We start from the raw sequence: 20,205 nt of genomic DNA, 5'->3' as shown, positions 1-20,205 counted from the left end.
CCGTGTTGAACAATTTAATAATTGTAAAAGACTGCTATCGTGTGCTGTTTAAGTGAACATTTGCAAGGCTTCCAGTTTTTTTTTTTCAATTTTAACACACACAACTCGTGAATAACGATATAGCATGATAATGACCTACTTATTGAATGTGTTGTAAACTAATGTGCCACGAGGTCGAGTAGTACTTCAGTTCTTCGAAGCAGGACAATATTATTCATTAAGTACGATAATAATAGGCACTATTGGCCATGCTTAATGGCGGGCACGGTCCAATGACATATTCATTAATTCTGTTACGTTTCAATAATATCTCTGGCCGTTAAAAGTCCCTCCAATAAACCGACACGTTTTTATAAATCAACACAAATTAAGCACACTGGCTTGAATACATTTCGTTTCAAATAAATGAAGTAATAAATAGTTTCAAATAGATGAATAGATTGTTTCTAGTAATTTGTCATTTTTATTTTAGAAACAACATAGAGAAAGTAACAATTTTTTATAGGATTTAAATGATCATTATCAAATAATTCTTCATTTGACTTTCATTTGAATAAAACAACAAACAGTCTAAGTCTGAATTTATTTGTGTTTGACTGCAAAAAGTACTTGAACTCGGGGTCCGTGAATTAATTTATCAATGCAACCACGTTTGTAACCTAACATCAACTAACACTACAAAAAAAACACCGTTTCTTAATTATGTCGTAAAGATTGAGAACCTGAGTTACCTAAATGATTTTAATTAAATATCTCTATTATTTATCGTTGAACAAAAAAACCTTTTAGAATAAAATTGTACTATTATGATAGGCATAGGTAACCATAAAAAATCATTTAAAAAATCACTGTCATTTATAAAATTTGTAGGTTTTAGAATAGTTTATAGTGAAACTATTTTTCGCTACTAGATAATTTATACTGGTTTTTATTCACACTGCCTTACAAATTTATACTGCCTTCAAAAAATGCTAAAAATCGAATCGTTTCAATAGCTGTCAATACAGTGTAAGAGAAATATTTATCAAAATGTATTTCAACATTGAGTTGTATAAAAATTTATTCAAATCTAGTATAGGAAATAAACCCTAACGAATTATTTCGTTTGATAACCGAACAATGAAGAAATCTACAGAGGAAGCATTTTCATGAGTAGATAACCCAACGCACTATTATTTAAAGATAAGATTTAGCCAAGAAAGATTCGAATGCTTGAACATGTAATCAACAAATTTTGGTACCGTATAAATTAATAAAATTAACAATAACGACGTTTACGTGAATTTTGACATCGGTGAGGCGTCCATTACCATTAGAAGATAATGAAGAACGTGTACATTGTCGTCACCGGCCGCTGCGAACCAGTATCGATTTATTTTCCCAGGTTAATGGTATCATTGACTCCTCGATTTGATTGATCTGCCGCCGACATCTCACCTCCGACAATTGCTCGAACAGCTAACCGACATTCCTCAAACCGATGAATACATTAACGACATTATCGAACTACGTACAGTTAAACAATAAATCATTTTGTCAATGTTATACCTTATGAATACTAGAATTAACAGTACCAGAATTTTAGAATATTAGAATTAATTTAATTTAGAATACTAGAATTAATAGTACTAGAATTTTAAAATATTAAAATTAATTTCGTTTAGAATATTAGAATTTAATTAGTTTAGAATACTAGAATTAATAGTACATACTAGAATTTTAGAATATTAGAATTTATTTAGTTTAGAATACTAGAACTAATTATACGTATGACTAAATTTTTTTGTTCACTTACTGTGAAAATTTAAACAAAATATCCTTGATACCATCATTTGGGACAGCTTGTACATTATATTTACCATACGGTGTTGGTATTGCGACAGCGCTACACAAGCTAGAAAATGGTCGACATTGTCCCCTTCATATGCAAAAAGTGCAACCATTCTTATAAAAGAGACAATTGCAGGCCATTGATGTACCAGTGTGTCGTATTTTATACGGGATTACTGACATATGAACGTGCTCGTCAGTTTCCCATACTACAAACGCGCCTTTTGTTCGTGTTTGGTGTATTCGTATGCAAATTAAGGGATGAATTGCATTGACCTTGTTCACCTTGTTCATACTTGATATTTTATTATCTATTGTTTTATTCGCATGTCGACTTTGGTTTTCAACTTATATATAATAATATTACATTAACTATTGTGATATTGATATCACTTTTCTGGGTTATTTATTTAGGACATTTTACATGCTTATTTCGATTATTCTACTACTTTATTTTTCAATCTTTTAATTTTTATTTCGTTCTTTTCTCTCATTTCTATTTTATTGTCACTTCCGAGATATTATGAACAATTTTACATTTAAATTCTGAATTGCTAACTTTGGTTCAATAGATTACTACCGTAATAAAAACAATTAATATTTAATACAACAACAAAACAATTAATATTAATATTTTAAAGAAATTAATATTGGTATTATTAATATTTACTCAGTCCCAGTATCCAACAAGCCGAATCAAAGGCATCAAAGGTACAAAAATATCTATTCATTATTAAGAACATACTTCATCATAAAGTAGCGAATATATATTTTATAACATTTCAAATGATTATAAAATAGTCATAAAATAACTTTGTAATAATTATGTTTAAGCTAGCCTAACTAATTTATCCTAACCTAATATACTTATGGTGGTAAGAGTATTTATTTATAGTTGAAGAAATAGTTTTCTCATAAAATAGTAAAATAGTAAACTAGTAAACTAGTAAACTAGTAATTTCTATAACAGTTATAGAAACTATTTTATAACTACTATACAATTATTTTAGATTGTAAAATAACATAAAATAAAAATTTAAGAAATTTGTAACTTTAATTCTAATGTCGATGGTAATGTTTCAATGAGAGTTATAGGGAACGAGAAATTAAAAGAATTTTTAAGACGATCAACACAGTTACATAAGTGCGCAGTTCCGTAAAATTCCTCTAGATCGACTATGAATGGCAAGGTTTCTCCTGTGTCAATACGTTGCGAAACGGAGCCAACCGAGTTTAATGTTACTTACAATATCAGCGTCGCGAACTTCGAGTCTTCAACCCAATATCGTGTTGCCGTGACAAAGCTCTGTTCCGCCACTATACCGGGTAATTCATCTAACTGTATCATTTCAAGCATTTCACTGTTGCCGGTAACAAAAAATTCTGCACCAATTTCAGGAGACAGGAGTCAAATAGAAACATCTTTCTTTTAATAATTTTAAAAAGTACATAGTAATATATCAATATTCTTAAACTAAAAGTTTCTGCCGTTTTAAATAGCACCTATCCAATTTTGTCATGAATAAAACTCTTCAGTTTAAAGGGACGTTTTATTCGTGTGTGCAGTTCTCGAAAAATCAATTTTCAAAACAAGTCGCGAACTATCAACTTCAAGGACGTCTTGTTACTATAACAGTGATAGTCATACTGTTCTAATTTGCATATTCTGTGAACTCTTTAAAATAATGTTATTTACTTCAGTGTTATATAATCCATAAGAAAGGATCTTTAAACAATGATTAGCAAAAGGAGCATCAGAAACGATCCAATTTTTGGGTATAGTTTTCAATGTATTTAAAAGACCAAACATGCAAAATCAACTATAATTACACCGTGCGAAAGAGCGATTCTTCTACTTGTGAATGACCTTAGTAGGACTTAAAAATCACATGTGTTTTTCAAAATATAAATGAAATAGTTTAACAAGCCGTGTCACACCGGCAGTGGTACTCAACGCTGGTGCGGCAGTCGTATGTAAATAAATGTCGTTGTATGTAAAAAGGTATCGCACTAAAATTAATTCTTTTACTATTAAATAGTTTGTATTGAGAAAGTTCTATAGCAGAACACGCTTTAATTACACGCAATTACACGCATCCGGTAGTCCGAAATATCACAACCGCTCCAACGTTGAGTATCACTGCCAGCATAACGCGTCTTGCAAAACTGTTTCGTTCGTATTTTCAAAAGGAGACGTGATTTCAAAATACTACCAACACCATTCGCAAGACAAAGGGTCGCTCTTCCGCATGGAGTCCTTTACATTTTCTCCTGCATATCGAGTTGTTCAAATAAATTGAAAAATATTCGGTAAAATTGTGACAGTTTGGGTATCCATTCCGCTTTAACGTTTAACACCAGATTTACGGGACCCGTCAAAATGTGTGAATGAATATTGAGATTGTAAAAATGCAGCAATTATTTAACAAATTGATTTCTTTGGTTATATATTATTTAAAAAACGGCTACAAACTGTGATCGATAAATTCATGTTATTTTTATAAACTAATGTAAAATAGTCATTTTTAGCGCTCCGTAAACCCAGTGTTAAATATGTTTCGGTATGGATACTGTAATATTAGAATACATTACCTTATTCGGGCGAGTTCACCGAATACACCTGTGCAAATTAGAACTGTATAACTATTACTCTTGCAGTACAAAACGCCTTCTTTCTCAGAATTGTTTTTCTTGAGGATTACGTGTAGGAGTCAAAGTTTCACTAATTCGTATTCTGCCCACGAAAATCTATTAGAAACCTTCGGACAGATTTGCAAATCCAAATACGTGTTGAACATTACCTGTTACATAAGTTGGCTCAAAAATGGCAAAAGGTAATAGAACAGAATGGAAAATAAATCTGCGAATAAATATCTTAACTGTATCTCGGAATTTAAATTTACAAACGCTACGAACTTTCACCCTTTTGCAAATCGAATTCATTATTTAAAAAAAATTCTTTTTTCAATTATTTAAAAAAAAACATGAAATTTCGTAAACCGTGAGGAAAATTTGTTGCTTACCATAATATTTAACCCTTTAAACATAATTACGTCCTCCTCTGACGTTTTGTTCTATCGTTCATAGTATGCGATGTGTCTGAGACGCTCAAGATAAGTGGAACACCCGGTATATTAGACGCTTGGTATCTGGCGGCAGCTTTTGTGTGGTGTCACGCGAAAATGTGCGTCGCCCGAACATTATATTTCCTACGATGACGCGTGGACGTTGACTGTACTGTTCCTCTCAGCTGCCACGCATTTCGATGTTCCAGTTGTATAATGAAACAATCATCGCAAACAATGACGAAATTGTTCACAAAATATTGCAACATTCTGCAACATACCAGTCGGTTCGGTATTCTGTCTTCGCTGAAGCATAATTAAGACCATTTATCGCTAAAAACCATTAGGTTCAGATAATGTTTCAGTTCAAACAGCATCACTACCGGGTGTTCCATTTGTACCGAATCAACTCCTTTGTGTATCTACGAAATCGTTGACGATAGTAACAAATGTTTCGAATGAACAGTCGAATGGTTATATGGTAAATGTAACTTGGCGTAACTATTTATTTTTTCCGTAAATGGACGCGCAGAGGACACACGAAGGTCAACGAGGTTTACGAAAATGGGAAGGTGTATCGAACGCACCGGTTGATACGGTTTATGATTCTCTGTTTAAAAAAAAGGGACTAAGGTACTTTGAGTTAAATCATCTCGGTTCGTGGTATCCCTGAGATATCAATTGTGTTTGAAAATAAAGTTTGCATTTTCTTTGAGTATAAATGCTCTTAAACATGCGCAGAAAAGGATTAGTTATGGACGGTCAAAGGCACTGGTTAATGTATTTTATTAAAAACATGCTCAGTAAAAAAACATATAATTTCGGTTGTTTGCACTTTAGAAAAAGAATGTATGTACTTCGAAGACCCATAAATGTGTGTGCGAAGTCCCAATGCAAAAATTTCGATGGGTCCTCGGAAAGAAATTCCTAAACACTGGAGAAAAGATGGCAATCAAAATCAGAATGTACCTCGTGAAAAAGTGGTCGGAATTTTTGCTGCGTTTGATTGAACGGGGCGCAGCCACACGCACACATTCTAATAGCGGGAGAGGCGCGTAAGTCCTGCAAATGCTATGGCAAACGTCCAACAAGGGCCCTCAAGCCTTCTTATCTTGGGAGAGGACCAGGCCACGCGAGGCCCCTCGATCCCCGATGTACATTTCCTTTCAAAAGTATCGGGCGTCCTGCAGTGCTCGCTCAGGCGAATTATTTTCCGAACCTCATAGCCTAGCTAGAACGGGAAATTTTCTGAAGTCCTTTGAATAAACAGCACCGAGTTTACTTACTAATTGCTATGGCTAACATTATTATAGCTACCACCGACTGCGGCATTATCCAAATAATCTCCAAAAATGACTATTTTGCATTACTTTACGCAAATGCCGAGAATCTGTTTATTCAGGTTTTTATCTCTATTATCCCAACAAGCTTAACATTTAAATAGCTCAATCTATACCAATCCGTATGTAACACTATTTTTAACAACAACAGTTAGCAATTAATTGTAAATCAATTATATATAAAAATTAATTAATCCCTTTTAACTCTTTTCTAAAGATTTTTCAATAATTGCAATTTGTCGAAATCATGGAGTAGATTTGTGTCAATTATGTACATTTTGAAAATGTCCGACATGTATACCATCTCACGCATATAACTCGGTTAATGTTCCTATTCTACTGCTCTGTTAATTAACTAATTTAGTTCAACATTTTATGTAAAGTTAGACTCCATAGAATACGAATATATAAATTACAATTACCTAATTATCACTCTGAAAGTATAAGACATTTACTATACTACTTTACTGCATTACTATACTATACTATACATACAATTATACTAACTACTACACCTAGAAATTTGTATAATGAACTGCATTACAATTGCACTAATTATTACATCAATTTCAGTATTAATGTATATTATGTAATTATACTAATTACTACACCAGTTTTTATACAGAATTTTATGTGTAAATATACGCATACACGTACGTACGCAATATATGACACACACACGAACATTGATGTCACGTACATTGATGACGATGACATTAGACTATTTGGCAATAATTTTCCACAACGTTGTTATTATAGCACACTAATAAATTTTAGTTTGACGTTACTCGATAAAAATTTATTTTATAATAGCAAATTATTGGTATGCTGTACTTTGAATAGAGAAAGCAAATCTTTTTCTGGTGAAAGCAAGCAACTTTGTAGCTCGAGTATATCGACCCTAACACTTTTATTTTGTTTGCAATTTCAATCTTCGATGCAATTTTCAATCCAGTTTTCAATGCAATTCAAGTATTTTCTTAATATGATTAACATCTTCCTTGTTTGTATTATTTATAATAATTTTTTAGAACCTCTATAAAAATCGAGTTTCAATTTTTTATTTACTTTTTATCTAAAAAATGTTTCTACTATAACGAAACTTTCGCAATAATTCAAATTCATTTTGGAAATTACTTTCACACAATTTCAATTCCATCTGAACAGAGTTCCGAACCATAATCACGACTGCAGCGATTGATGCATTGTCACTTATGTGTAAATTACATAATTGAAACAATCGACAATCATCAAACGACGTCGGAAATCACTGAAACGGTAAATATACGTTACAAAACAAAATAGCTCTCACTCCTTTCAATTACTATTAACTGTTTGATTCCACAAGATGGCTGATAAGATTTTGCCGTGACCATTAATCCGCTGTTATCAGTATGCAATATTTCCATTTGTGGAATTTTTCATAGTTAGTATAGCATTACTGTTATCAAAGCATTGTTCTTTTCAGTATTGTTATAATCTTTTCCATGGAAGAGTGGGTTAAAGCCACGCCCAGAACACTGTAGCCCCCCCCCCTACTTCTAAGTATTGTTACGACGGTATAACATAGTCTCGTAAAAAGAATTTTCATGACGTTGAGATTTTGAAAAAATTAATTTTGACGCTGCTGCTCCATTACATACCAAAAGAAGTATAATATTATTCAAATATGGATGTCAATATTTCTTCGTTTTTAATGTCATAACTCGAAAATGAGAGGTTACTTGGTCTAAATAGCATATATAGTTTCCGTAAATTGCAAAATAATTTGAGATACTATTAATAGTTTGTTTAGTTGAATTAGTACTAAATAATAAAATTAGTTATATTAGTTGTACTAGTGCTTTATTAGTTGTGTGTAAAACACAATTAGTTTGACACTTCTACAAAATATGAAAAAAATCGGGCATATCTAATTTTTGAAGAAACTTTTTTTCAATAAACAATAATAGTATGTACCTCTATATTGTAACAAAGATAATTACATTATTATCGTAAAATGAAATAATTTTGTCGCCAGGTAAAGCTTTACTGCACGTTTAACAATAAACATATTCAAATGAGATTTAAAACTGCACTTCTCGTTTTTAAAACGATTCTAATTAATATGTAAATCCAACTGCAGCATTGGATTAACTCTAATATTAGCATCGAATCTTATCCGCATAATTTAGTTGGGAATTAATTTGTCCGAGATAAATGCACACGACAAGCTCGTTGTATTTTCGTGACATATAATTATAGGCATCAATCACGATTGTGTAATGGAAATGCGCGTTCCGAAGAAAATCTACCGTGACGATTTAAACAGAATGTACCGAGTCATTGATACGACCGAGCAACTGATAGCCGAAGCAAAAATTATTTTATGCTTCGGCACTATAGTTTAGCATGCCGTTTCGAAACCTGATTTGTCCACTTTAGATTTTTCTATCCTGTCACATGCTTATAATTTTACACGATTTGATAGGCAGTTTATACCCCTTTCTATGAATATGAGATTTGTATTCGGCCACATCGTAAGATACGTATGTGTGAGTTTGAATTTCCCGCGCGGATGACGGGTGACCGGTGACGCCCACTTTAGCGTAATGGCGTTTGAATATTCGAAAATCGATATTACGGTGTCAAAGTTAATATAATAATAATTTGCATAATATAATGATTTCATATACCGCATTAGTTTGCAATATTAAGTTTGTGGTATAAAAATTCCTACAATCATAGTTCGCATAAAATAATGATTTAGTATACAGTATTAATCTTGTAGTATAAAATTATATGTACACACATATAATTTCAGTTTTAATTACTGCAAAAAATTTTAAGATTCGTAAAATCCAGAGACAAATCAATGAATTCTGAAAAATGACCATTGTACCAAGATAAATAAATAAATTTTGAATGGTGATGGTCGAATTCAGAGGACAATAAATTGATTTGTAAGAATGGCGGCCAAATCCAAAGATAGATAGGGAATTTCGAAAAACTTACGAGGGGGAGAAGATCAATTAAAATTACCGGGTGACCCGGAAAATTTAATCAAAGCGGACCGATTACAAAGGGCAAGAATGGCCTTCGATTTAGCCTCCTGGTGGACACAACCTGGTTTTTAGGCGCGGCTACGAAGCGTCTACAAGACGGTGGCAACCGACTGCTTCAGTGGAAATTTCCATTGCAGTTGGCATGCCGTGTGGTATGACTGTACAGTCCACCATAAAAGTACCGACGCGCTTATTCTCGTTTTAACAACCGGTAAACGAAACTTGCCCATAATTACCATAATCGTTAATCGCTATTGCAACTAAGAATCAAACGTAAAGTACCCAAATTAGACAACAATAAAATATTTATTTTTAATTATTATTGACAAGTGTATGCTATTATGGGCACCATGCGTTGCCGTGTTTCAAATTGAAATAGATGAGAAAAAAGATCCTCCATTTAAAAATGATTTAAGGATTGATTTTGTACGTTAATATTTAGTATACAACGTTTCGGTTAACCTTTTTCCTTTTTAAAAACTGGCGTCAGAAGACGATCACGTGGTAGATCACGTGATACGGTTACATAACAGACCATTTATATGTAATGACGAATAAAAAGTTTGATTGTTGTATCAGCTTCAATTATCTCTTCAATTACATTCGCCATCACATCCCCACCACTATGCTTCACGTTCCAATTGTCTGTGTCACAATGTTTCAGTTAAGCAAATACCTCAAAATTGATTTCATAGTTATTGTGTGGTGGCTAACTACCAATAAAAGATGCAACATGAAATAATTGAGTAAATAAAAATATAGTTACAAATCCACACGTTTTGTGTATTGTCTTCAATGGTAAATTCACGCTTTGTACAAAATTACACACAAACAAGAATGTGCAATCAGAAATATGTGCTGAAGCAAAACCATTATCGAAATTGCTTCGATGATTGTCGACAACTTAAGTCAAAATTAGTAAATAATATTTTAATCATTATGGATGTTATTAATGTTTTTCTGTTAATCAACTACGTCGAAAACAATACATTGTATAGATTTCTACAAAATAAAAAAGTTTTTGATAAATATAATCAACTAAGAAATTCGTGGAACAAAATGTAAGGAGAAATCGGTAACGAAAATTATAATTCAAAATTTAAATCGTGTGCAATGTTCGCGCCATTACTCGGTGGGTAAAGTTGATAGTTCCTGTAGCACTACCTACGGGAAAATACCTAAACTACTTGACAAAATGCACTTTTTTGCCTACAATCACACACGAGGTATAGGAATAAACCAATCGCCATATGAGGTTTCGTGTCCCACGATCTGAAATACCGACATCGTTAACAACAACTAGACTTCTTACGCCCTCTACTCTGGCGAACGATAAATGTTGCAACTAGATCCATGAGAACCTTAGACTATAAACCTATAAAGATGCGACTCTGAACCCCATTTACGAATACGGCATTCAAGAATTCACAAGGACAAAATGAAAAATTCGAAATGTGGACGACCTATAGGCGCTTCGGCTACCTCGGGTATTCGGGGTGACCTCCGATCGGAGGAATACCAACTTTAATAAAAAAATATCAATTATAAGAACAGGAACTATTGAAAAGTTCGAAAGCAAATTTCAATTAGAACTCCACAAAAAAATTGACGATGTTCATTGAATGATAAGATAATCCGAAACAAAAACTGTGTATCGATTCGTAATTGAAAGGAGCTGCCAAGAAGGAGAAGGTGGGCCAAGGGTAAACAAGGGAAGCATTGAAGGATCCTTGGCTAATCCCGAGCTAGCTTTAAAGTAAATTCACATACAATTCAATTCAAATTATAAATGTACAGCTATTAGCTCGATATTATTCTCCATTTGTAAGATTACTAGAATTTCTTACAAATAGAGAATAATACCGATTGCCCAGGTCTCACCACGAGGAGGTTGCTGCACAAGAGACCCGAAAGGAAGCCAGAAAGAATTCAATACGCTTCCTTCTGACTACCTTTCTTACAACGACGATTTACAATCTTATAAACTAAATTTCGCAGATCGCTAAATGGGAAAGATTACTTTTCCACAGAAAGAAAAGTTCACTTTTCCATTTAGCGTATGTCGAGTAATTATTGCGAGGCAAAGGGTATCAAAAACGAATCAGGCAGAAGGCTCTGATTCTTTCAAAGAGAGAAACAAAACCGAACCGGAGCAGAAGGCTCTGGTTCGAGGGTGACGCGACGCGTACAATGTTTGCAGAGCTTTCTGCCGACCAGTATACGATACCCGACGCACCACACGGAGAATGATGACCAGGGACGCCTCCACCTTTTGGTAGAACATCCTAACCCCAACTACCCGCCACGAGCAACGCTGACGCAACAAGGCGACGGCAAGACTTATGGGGAATGAAACCCCTGCTCCCGGCGCGAGCCACGCCAGCGTTGACATGACTTAGGCAGACATTTTACGAAGGAAGGGTTCTACCTGGCGAGTACTGCTCCCTGATCATCATTTCTCAGTGCATCCACGCCGAATATCGCAACGTGGACCGGTTCAAAACTTGCAAACAAGGTCCGACACAGCCTTCCGCTGTGTCGGAGTTAACAATCGAGTCGAGCAAAGTGAAGTTACGGCAATAGTTACTCGACATATTTACAACGACGATCTTAAAACTAATTCTATCTTACAATTATTACGATGTCTTCGTCGATGCGTTGTTTGATGTAGTCTCTTCGTTCGACGACCAAGATGCTCAGCTGTTGGATTTCAGCTGAAACAGACTAACAATAATTAGACACGATGTTATTGACGTCTTCATTCGTTGTCGATGTCGTTGACGTCTTCGGTCGATGTGATGTCCTCCATCGATGACAAAGATGATGACCTGTCGTACTCCAGCTGAAGCAGACAAATCATAATTAGTCACAATTCCATAGACGTACAAAAATAAAAGAAGACGATGAGAAACAACTCTAAACCCCGTACACGAGTACGGCCTACCTAACATGCACAAGAGTGCGAATCTAACCGGCTCACGAGAGCCAACCTACGACCAGCTCACGAGAGCCAAGCTAACCCCGTACACGAGTACGGCCTACCTAACATGCACAAGAGTGCGAAACTACCAGCTCACGAGAGCCAACCTAAGACCAGCTCACGAGAGCCAAGCTAACCCCGTACACGAGTACGGCCTACCTAACATGCACAAGAGTGCGAAACTACCAGCTCACGAGAGCCAACCTAAGACCAGCTCACGGTCTCATTTCAAGGAGAGAAACTTTTGAAAAGTCCCGACGCAAATTCGAATTAAAAACACAGAAATAATAATTGACGGCGTTCGTTGAATGAACACGAATTCCAAAACAGAAAGTGTATATTTGAATTGTTGCTTACAAAGAGCTGCTGAAAGTTGACCAAGGTGAGCGAAGACAGCTTCCAAGAACCTTGCCGTTTCTAAGAAGCCCACCCCGAGCTAGCTTAAGGTGGACCAGGGAAGTTTTAAATGACCGTTGGTCCACCTTAAGCTAGCTAAAGGTAGACCAAGGTTGGCCAGTAATGTCCAGTGCAGCAGTGCTCCAGTGTCTGGATGATCCCTGGTCAACTGGAAGGTAGGCAAGAGTGGGCCGGGGTGGTCAGGGTGGGCCAGAGCAGCTCCAAGGTCCTTCGGCCTTCTGGTCCCGCAGCACTTCCACTCCCTTCTGAGTGCGCACCACGACTGACTGACTGAGCGCGGCCGCCGAGTTCCATTGCGCGGTACGCGGTGCGCAACTCTCCCACCCCAATTAATTTCGGTAGATCTCGATCGCCGTGATAGTAATTGTTGATAAATTTGTTATTTCTGGCTGTTTAATGTTTATAACAATTCCTTTTGCCAATGATGTCGACAAGTATTCCCTTGACCATCTTGTCAAGTCAAGGTGATAGAACTCAAGGGTCAGAATAACTTGTGATCCATGAACATTCGCATTAATTCATTGAACACAATACACTGATAAATGTATTATCTCTGTTTGTTTAACGATTATAAGAATTTATTTTGCCAACGATGTTGTCGAGCATCCCGTTTTGGCTATCTTACCATCTAATTTCTGTACTTAACGCGTTCGTTTTAAATTATAGTAACTAATCATTTTATTTTATTATTCGCTCCCAAAACTTTTTCGATTTATTAATTTCGTGCATGTTTGTTTATTTGTTAGTAGGAGAGGACAAGTACTTCGTAAAGGTGTATAAATATAATAAATACGCCATCAAATCATTTTATTTACTACACTAAATATACATTATATAAAAATTTCTCCTATTAATATGCCGACACGTGTACAACAGGATATTAAAATTGCATGAAATTCGTATAAAAATAATAGTCACAGCTATTTTGGACAGGTTAAATCGTTTCTTCTCTATCACTTTTTCTCACACACTGGGCTTTGCATTTCTTTATTTTCAATCGGCTTTTCGTTTAAACTCAAGAAATGCGTTAAATGAAGGATGGATATAACGCTATTCATGTATGACGTCACATCCTCTTTGCTGACTGTCCTCAATTGTGCTACCACTGAATGGTAGACACGGTTTGCTGTCTTCGATGATAATTGACCTATTGTTTGCACTGCGTGCAAAACTTTATTTTCCTCGGCTGATACTGGCGCTGTAAAATAAATTGTACAAAATAAGTACACATACATTAATCTCTTCTTCAACATTTTCTATTTGTTTATTCATTATTCTTTCGGTTATGTCATTCGAAATTTTGAAAGTCGATTTATTCTACATAAAAACAATGCTTAAGAGCTGTATAATACTGTGGAGGAATTTTTGCTTCTTTTTGGAGGATAATTTTGAGCATTTAAGAATTAAATTTTAATGTTCAATTTCTAATATTTACAGTATATAACTTCAATATTTAATTTCTAATATTCAAATAATTTTAGCTTTTTAGCAAGTGTTCAAACAATAATTTCCAATAATTAAATGTGTCATTGTACCGTATAATTTCTGGACACTCGGTAATTAGCTTATTAATTGTTCTATTATAACTAATAAATGTACTAATTATTATAATTGTACCTGGTGCATTTTCTTCTCCCTCAACTGGAGGGAAATAGCGGTCCAATAAACCATTAATGAGGACACTGGTGTTATCCACCCCTTGCACAGCCATACTGCCATACTGTGTGTTCAACAATTCATTAGCCTTCACTATACTAACTTCTTTGAGTGTAGAAGCCTGCTGTGTAGCAGATTCCTTTGCTGCATGCAATTTCTCTATTGTTGGTTGTAATGAACTGCTCATTACTGCTTTTGCTGCATCGTAAATCTGTAAAGAGAAAATATACATTTTTTATTTCGTCGTTTTCTTTTATATTAAATTACATTACATCTTTAATATTACATTCTTGTTTAATAACGAATTTCTATTTAGTATAACAAACATAAATATTTATTTATTATTTATTTATTTATTTTTTAATCAGATTCTTTTACCTTTTGCGGCGGCTGCTTCACGATGGGCACTTTCTCTTGAACCATGTCCAAACCCTCGCATAATTTTTGGTCGACAGCCGAGATTGGTCCTTTGAACTTTTTCGTCAATGGCACAGCGATCGGTGCAGCGGTAGCAGTCGCATAATTCAGTCCAGCTTCGGCTTGTGTTAGGGCCCAGTTAATCAAATGATTGGAGTCCTTCAAGTAGGAGTATGTGGACCCAGTTTTCTCGATGGCCGAGTGGATTACAGGGATGTTCTTCACGCGGTCGAACACCTCGAGATGGGGTGCCGACTCGTCTGCAGGGGTATTTGCATTTTTGGCTTCTGCCATTTTTCCTAAAAATCGACTACTTCGTTATTGGACGGTCGGGCGATACTTCTCCATTATATCCAAAAAGTATTTCAACATTTGCAATATTTAAATTGTGATAATTTCGTAAAAACATATAATAAAATCACAAGACTAAACTCATTTTGAAACTTGAAGCCACTACTTTAGCAAAGCAGTGTTCATTTTCATCCAAGTGTAAGCGTGGAGGAGTGATTACTACACGAAAAATTAAGAAATTATAGTCTGAAAATTTGACGAATACGCGTGCTATTGAATAGGAACCGTCAGACGCGTCTGTTCATGAACTACCGATTCTACTTCTTGCAAACGCTACGCACGTGAACTTGGCGGATTTTATAAAATTTTATAAAAGAGCTGTATAAAATTCTTATCAAAAACTCAATTTGTACGTAAAATCTAGTAAAACAACTATACAATTAAATCAAATAATTTTATGTAAAATAAATGTTGGTATAATTTAGCACTACGTACATATTTTTATTAATGAAATCCTAGGTCCAGAGAATGAAACTATTATGTCAAAATTTATTGAGAATAAAATTGTTTATTCTAGGACCTAGAATGTATTGACATTCTTCTCACTTTCCATTTTATTCTATTACCTTATTTTTAAGGTAGCTCTCAATTAGACAGAATGTGATAATTTGTACATCTTACAGTAGATGTCTCATAAACATAGTAATTTACATATCATTAAATACATACGTATAGCCTTGAACATATTTTTCTGGTTATCTCGAAAACTAAAACTGAATAGCGGTTACATGTGCAGGAGGAAGTTGTTTAAAATGATGACCTTGACGTAGTAGAAGGTCATTAAAATCGATAAGAAGAGCAATCTTCTATATAAGTGCCAAATATATTTGTATAAAAATAAAGAATATTTCACTAAAACATAGAAATGCTTTAATGAAATATACATAGATGTCCCAATACTTATGGTCAGGGTATACATCCGCAGTGCACGACAAAGGATACGCAAATTAAAGTCAATTTTCAAGGAGTGGTTACGTAAGAATATTTAAGCACATTGACCTCCGGCTCACAGTTTACCAGAATTCCTATCAACTGGCTGTCACACTGTAAAGCAGATTTAAAATAGGGAAATGACTCTTCGGAGGATCTTTGTACTTTGAATAATTACATAAGTACGGTTGTGTCGAGATTCACGCTTTATTTTGTGATGTACCACGGACTAAAATATTCAACGGACTCGAATTATCTTTCTCATTTGATAACAGGTTGAATTGCATGAAAGATAAAAATTGTCATTTGAAATTTTTAATATTCCCTCTTGAATGTAAACTGAATGCGATCTTCAAGTTTTATTTTTCACGTGTTATTAAAAATAAATAATACAAATATAAGAACAATAAATCTAATAGCAATAACTATAAACATTAAACCAATTACTTTAAATATCAATTTAATTTTCAAATTTGGTCAATTTGGTTGAATTAACTTTTAAATTTCATATCAGTTTTTTATATGATACGTGAAAATTAAATATTATCGGAAAAAATATTCATCTTCAATGACGTAAAATATTTAAATAACACGAGTATCAATTTTTTATTATTTGCTTTATACTATAAATTAAATATATGTAAGATTCTAGAAAGAAATAATGTGACAAAATTCAAAACGTTAAAATATAAACAATAAAAACATAACAAAAATTTAAGAAGAAGCGGTAAAACAGAAATTGAATGTCGATAAAGCAGAAATCTTACATTCGTCTTAAAATGACAACGCCAACGACTATGATTTACAATTAATAATAGTAATGAAATAAGCGTTTCAAGTGTACATTAAACATAGCACAAGTTGCTGTGAGGAACGAACAAAAAATAGCACTGGTTTTACAATTAACTTGTAAAATGAAATCAAGTGAATAAATAGTGTGTAACTTTAGACTGTAACATAGTACTCAACTTGTTGCAAGATTAAAAGCGTAATTCATGACTCATCCACTGCAAAAAAACATTATGTTAAATTTTTCTGTACCGTTCGACTTTGTTCGGCTTGTGAACCTTGCCATTTATGTTTTCCTGTGTTACAATCACATTTTAATCAGTAATTAATATGTCGTGCATATATTTATAAAGATAATAGCATCTTTTATTGATTCAAATTAATAACAATTGAGAAACTGATTGTTCAGAATTAGTTGTACTTCGAATTATATCATTTTTATAATTTCTTCAGCAAAAATATTCCTGGGTTTTAATTTATTTATATTAGTATTCAAAACATAATAATATTTGTTTATATTGTTTATAAAAAGTTTGTAAAAGTTTGTAAGAAGTGTCACCTGTTTATTTCTTTCTTTCTTGTTCTTTGCAGTGTGTTCAAGTATACTAAGAAAATAATGTAGAGGTCACCTTGAGTACAAAAAAACAATCAAATCCGAAATAAAGTTAGAGTGGAATGTAAACTAAGTGATTATAATATAAATGGTTAAAGTGACGTATATAACTGAAAGAGCCTAACTAATTGGACTGTCTAACACATAATCTGTATTTCAATGACCAATAGACGAATGAATACGAATCTCAAAACGTTTCCAGTATATACTCATTTTATTATTTTTGAAGAACTCTGCAAAGCCTGTGGAATGGTCGAAAAATTGGATTTCATTTTCCTGCAGTTAAACGTTAATCACTCACTGTCGTTGATAATGACTAACAGTGCTCTGAGCCTCGAGAGATTATTTTATTTTCTTGTAGTAGGAAGTGACATTTAATTAGAGTCAGGAAGTCATGAAAAATTTACTATTTTCTCCTTTAATTTATATTCGCAACTAGTCATAAAAAATGAAAAAAAAAACAATTTAAGTGTATGATCTTTTACAGTTGGTTCATAGTGGCGCTGTTTTTCATTAGACGAAACTTTTTACATGTTTTCCAACTTGAACACTCTAATGGTCAACAAGTCAAGTAAGTCAATAATTATTGACATTATTTATTTCATACACGAAAATACGTGAAGTATTTGAAAGAAAAATTAAGATACGTCATTGATTTATGATCTACAATATTCAAAATTGTGCAGCTTGGACATCCCAATAATCAATAAATCAGGAGCACTGTAGATACATAAGTTAATCAGTTCCCACAGTTGGTACTTGTACCTCTTTATGGGTAACAATACTCGAAATTCTCGGAATTGCGCGTCACACAATTTTCCCGCCATACCAAACTCCGTTAATCATTTCCAACTCGAACATCCGATAATGTATATGGCGTAGCATCATATGTCACGTTAAGCAATATTTACATTCTTTCGATTGATTCTAAAAAAAGAAAGAATAGTTCCTGTGTGCGACTATAAAATAATTGCAAAGTCGATTTACTTCATAGAATAATCTCCTACTGGTGGCAGCGGTTTGAATAAATTGATTAAAAAAGGAAATGTTAGTTACGTTGCAGATTGTAGATGTCGAGATTATACGACTGACAAAAAACTCTGTTTTGGTATACTCACAATGCGTGATGCGACAGTTAGCAGAACACAGTAACGGGAACAACAATTTTCATTGACCGATTTGCACGATAGTTTCAGCGGCACTGATGATACGTTCATGCTGAAAGTTATAAGTAGGAGCGTTCGAGGTTAGGTGGGGAGCAGACGCTCACCAGGCCCGTAAAAAGTGTGCGGTTCCGTCAGGTTTCTTTTACTCGTTCTGCTCACAGAAGAGTCGACTTTGCGCGTCCTATAAGTATCATCGAGTATTACGGTCGTATGGGTACACAGTACACACATATTCGTAACAATAAATAACAAGCTTTGTTTACCTAATAACAAATATCTTAAACAGATATACGTCACACACGAAATCTACTACGCTACACTATTACATTATAATAAGAGGTAAATGTTAATGATTTTTATGAGAATATGATATCAAGTAATAATGTTAATGTTTATATACAATTTAAAGTACCAAATACGAGGTAATAATTCACTTTAGAAAGAAACTTTCATGTGTGATAGAACTGAGATCACTTATTTTCTAAATTATTTACAAAATTTTTAAAGTTCATCTTTATTTTTAAATATATTTCTTTAGAAGAGAAAGAGATTCAAATTGGCGTTTAATTATGCTTTTCTGAGTGAAATGTTGAGTGAAAATCTCTTCGAGTGAAAATTTTATATAAATTAAACTATAACGAAATAACAAAGACAAGTGGCAATTATTCGAATGATTCGCAGGCGTAAATTATTAAATAATTTGAGTAAATAATTAAAAAGTAATAATTTTGAGTGACGTATTTACATAAATTAAATAATAATAAAATAATAATGATTTTATGAGATCAAAATAGTGAATAAGGCTAAGTTTAATATAACTTCAGTAATCAAAGCAAAATAAAAATGATTTTTTTAAATAAACATAATGAATAAGATTTTATACAAATGAAATGATAATAAAGTGTCTATGATGAATAGAAATTATCAATTTAATTAATTACAATAGAATTTTGAAATCATTAATTGATTCGCTCGACAGACATTGTTAAGATTAACTGCACAACATGTATTTCCTATAGTGGTGTATGAGATAGAAAATTTTTTCAGATAAAGGTAATCAGAGATCAAAGGCGAATCCAAAAATAAATAACCATGACTTTCGAAAGAAGGAAGTGTGCAGTCGGTAAATGCAATCATATTTTCCCAAGAGAAATAAAATTCCTATAAAAAGAATTCATCACGTTCAGGGTTCTTTATCGTGTATCGACGACTATGGCCTCGTATGCGTTCCAACACACACAGGCACGCGTGTGTCATTGATTATGACGTGGCTTTGAGGCGTCTTTACTCATTCTCGGTTCTAGAATTTATACAGATTGCGTTCACACAACGTTGTGGTCATTCAGAAAATCATGATTTGGCGAGTTTTATACTTCTGCAATTCTGATGCAACATTTTTTAACTGCATATTAATAAAAGTAGTAATTAGTAAATTGCAGATATAAGAACAAGAAATAAGCAGAATAAGTTTTATTAGAAATAAAGAAAATAGGTAATATTTTCTTTTTGAAGAAAGAAATAATTAGTATTATTTTAATTTCGTTTTTAGAGTATAGAATTAAATAATCAGTGAAATTAACAATTTTTTCTTTACTTTATGAGGAAAT

General features: G+C 33.5%; 2 protein-coding genes across 4 annotated transcripts in view; one reads left to right on the top strand and one right to left on the bottom strand.

Moving 5' to 3' along the window:
- LOC143358581 (uncharacterized) overlaps positions 1–20,205 on the top strand; it is a 72,213-nt gene that overhangs the window by 35,336 nt on the left and 16,672 nt on the right. The window lies entirely within an intron of this gene.
- On the bottom strand, positions 13,467–18,704 carry LOC143358585 (lipid storage droplets surface-binding protein 2-like). Of its 3 annotated transcripts, XM_076795800.1 has the most exons (5): positions 18,551–18,657; positions 17,000–17,037; positions 14,711–15,048; positions 14,294–14,543; positions 13,467–13,874 (listed from the first exon to the last, which is right to left on the bottom strand). In XM_076795800.1, the coding sequence occupies exons 2-5, from the start codon at positions 17,025–17,027 to the stop codon at positions 13,630–13,632; spliced, it is 861 nt and encodes a 286-aa protein (XP_076651915.1). In that variant the 5' UTR covers positions 17,028–17,037; positions 18,551–18,657; the 3' UTR covers positions 13,467–13,629. The 3 variants fall into 3 exon arrangements, with proteins under 3 accessions (XP_076651915.1, XP_076651916.1, XP_076651917.1); XM_076795801.1 differs by lacking the exon at positions 17,000–17,037 and having other exon boundaries at positions 18,551–18,704; XM_076795802.1 differs by lacking the exons at positions 17,000–17,037; positions 18,551–18,657 and having other exon boundaries at positions 14,711–15,598.

The sequence above is a fragment of the Halictus rubicundus genome, chromosome 11 (assembly GCF_050948215.1).
Source record: "Halictus rubicundus isolate RS-2024b chromosome 11, iyHalRubi1_principal, whole genome shotgun sequence".
NCBI classification, from domain to species: Eukaryota; Metazoa; Arthropoda; class Insecta; order Hymenoptera; family Halictidae; genus Halictus; species Halictus rubicundus.
The sequence above is the reverse complement of the archived record's forward strand: the minus strand, read 5'-3'. Positions and strand labels throughout refer to the sequence as shown.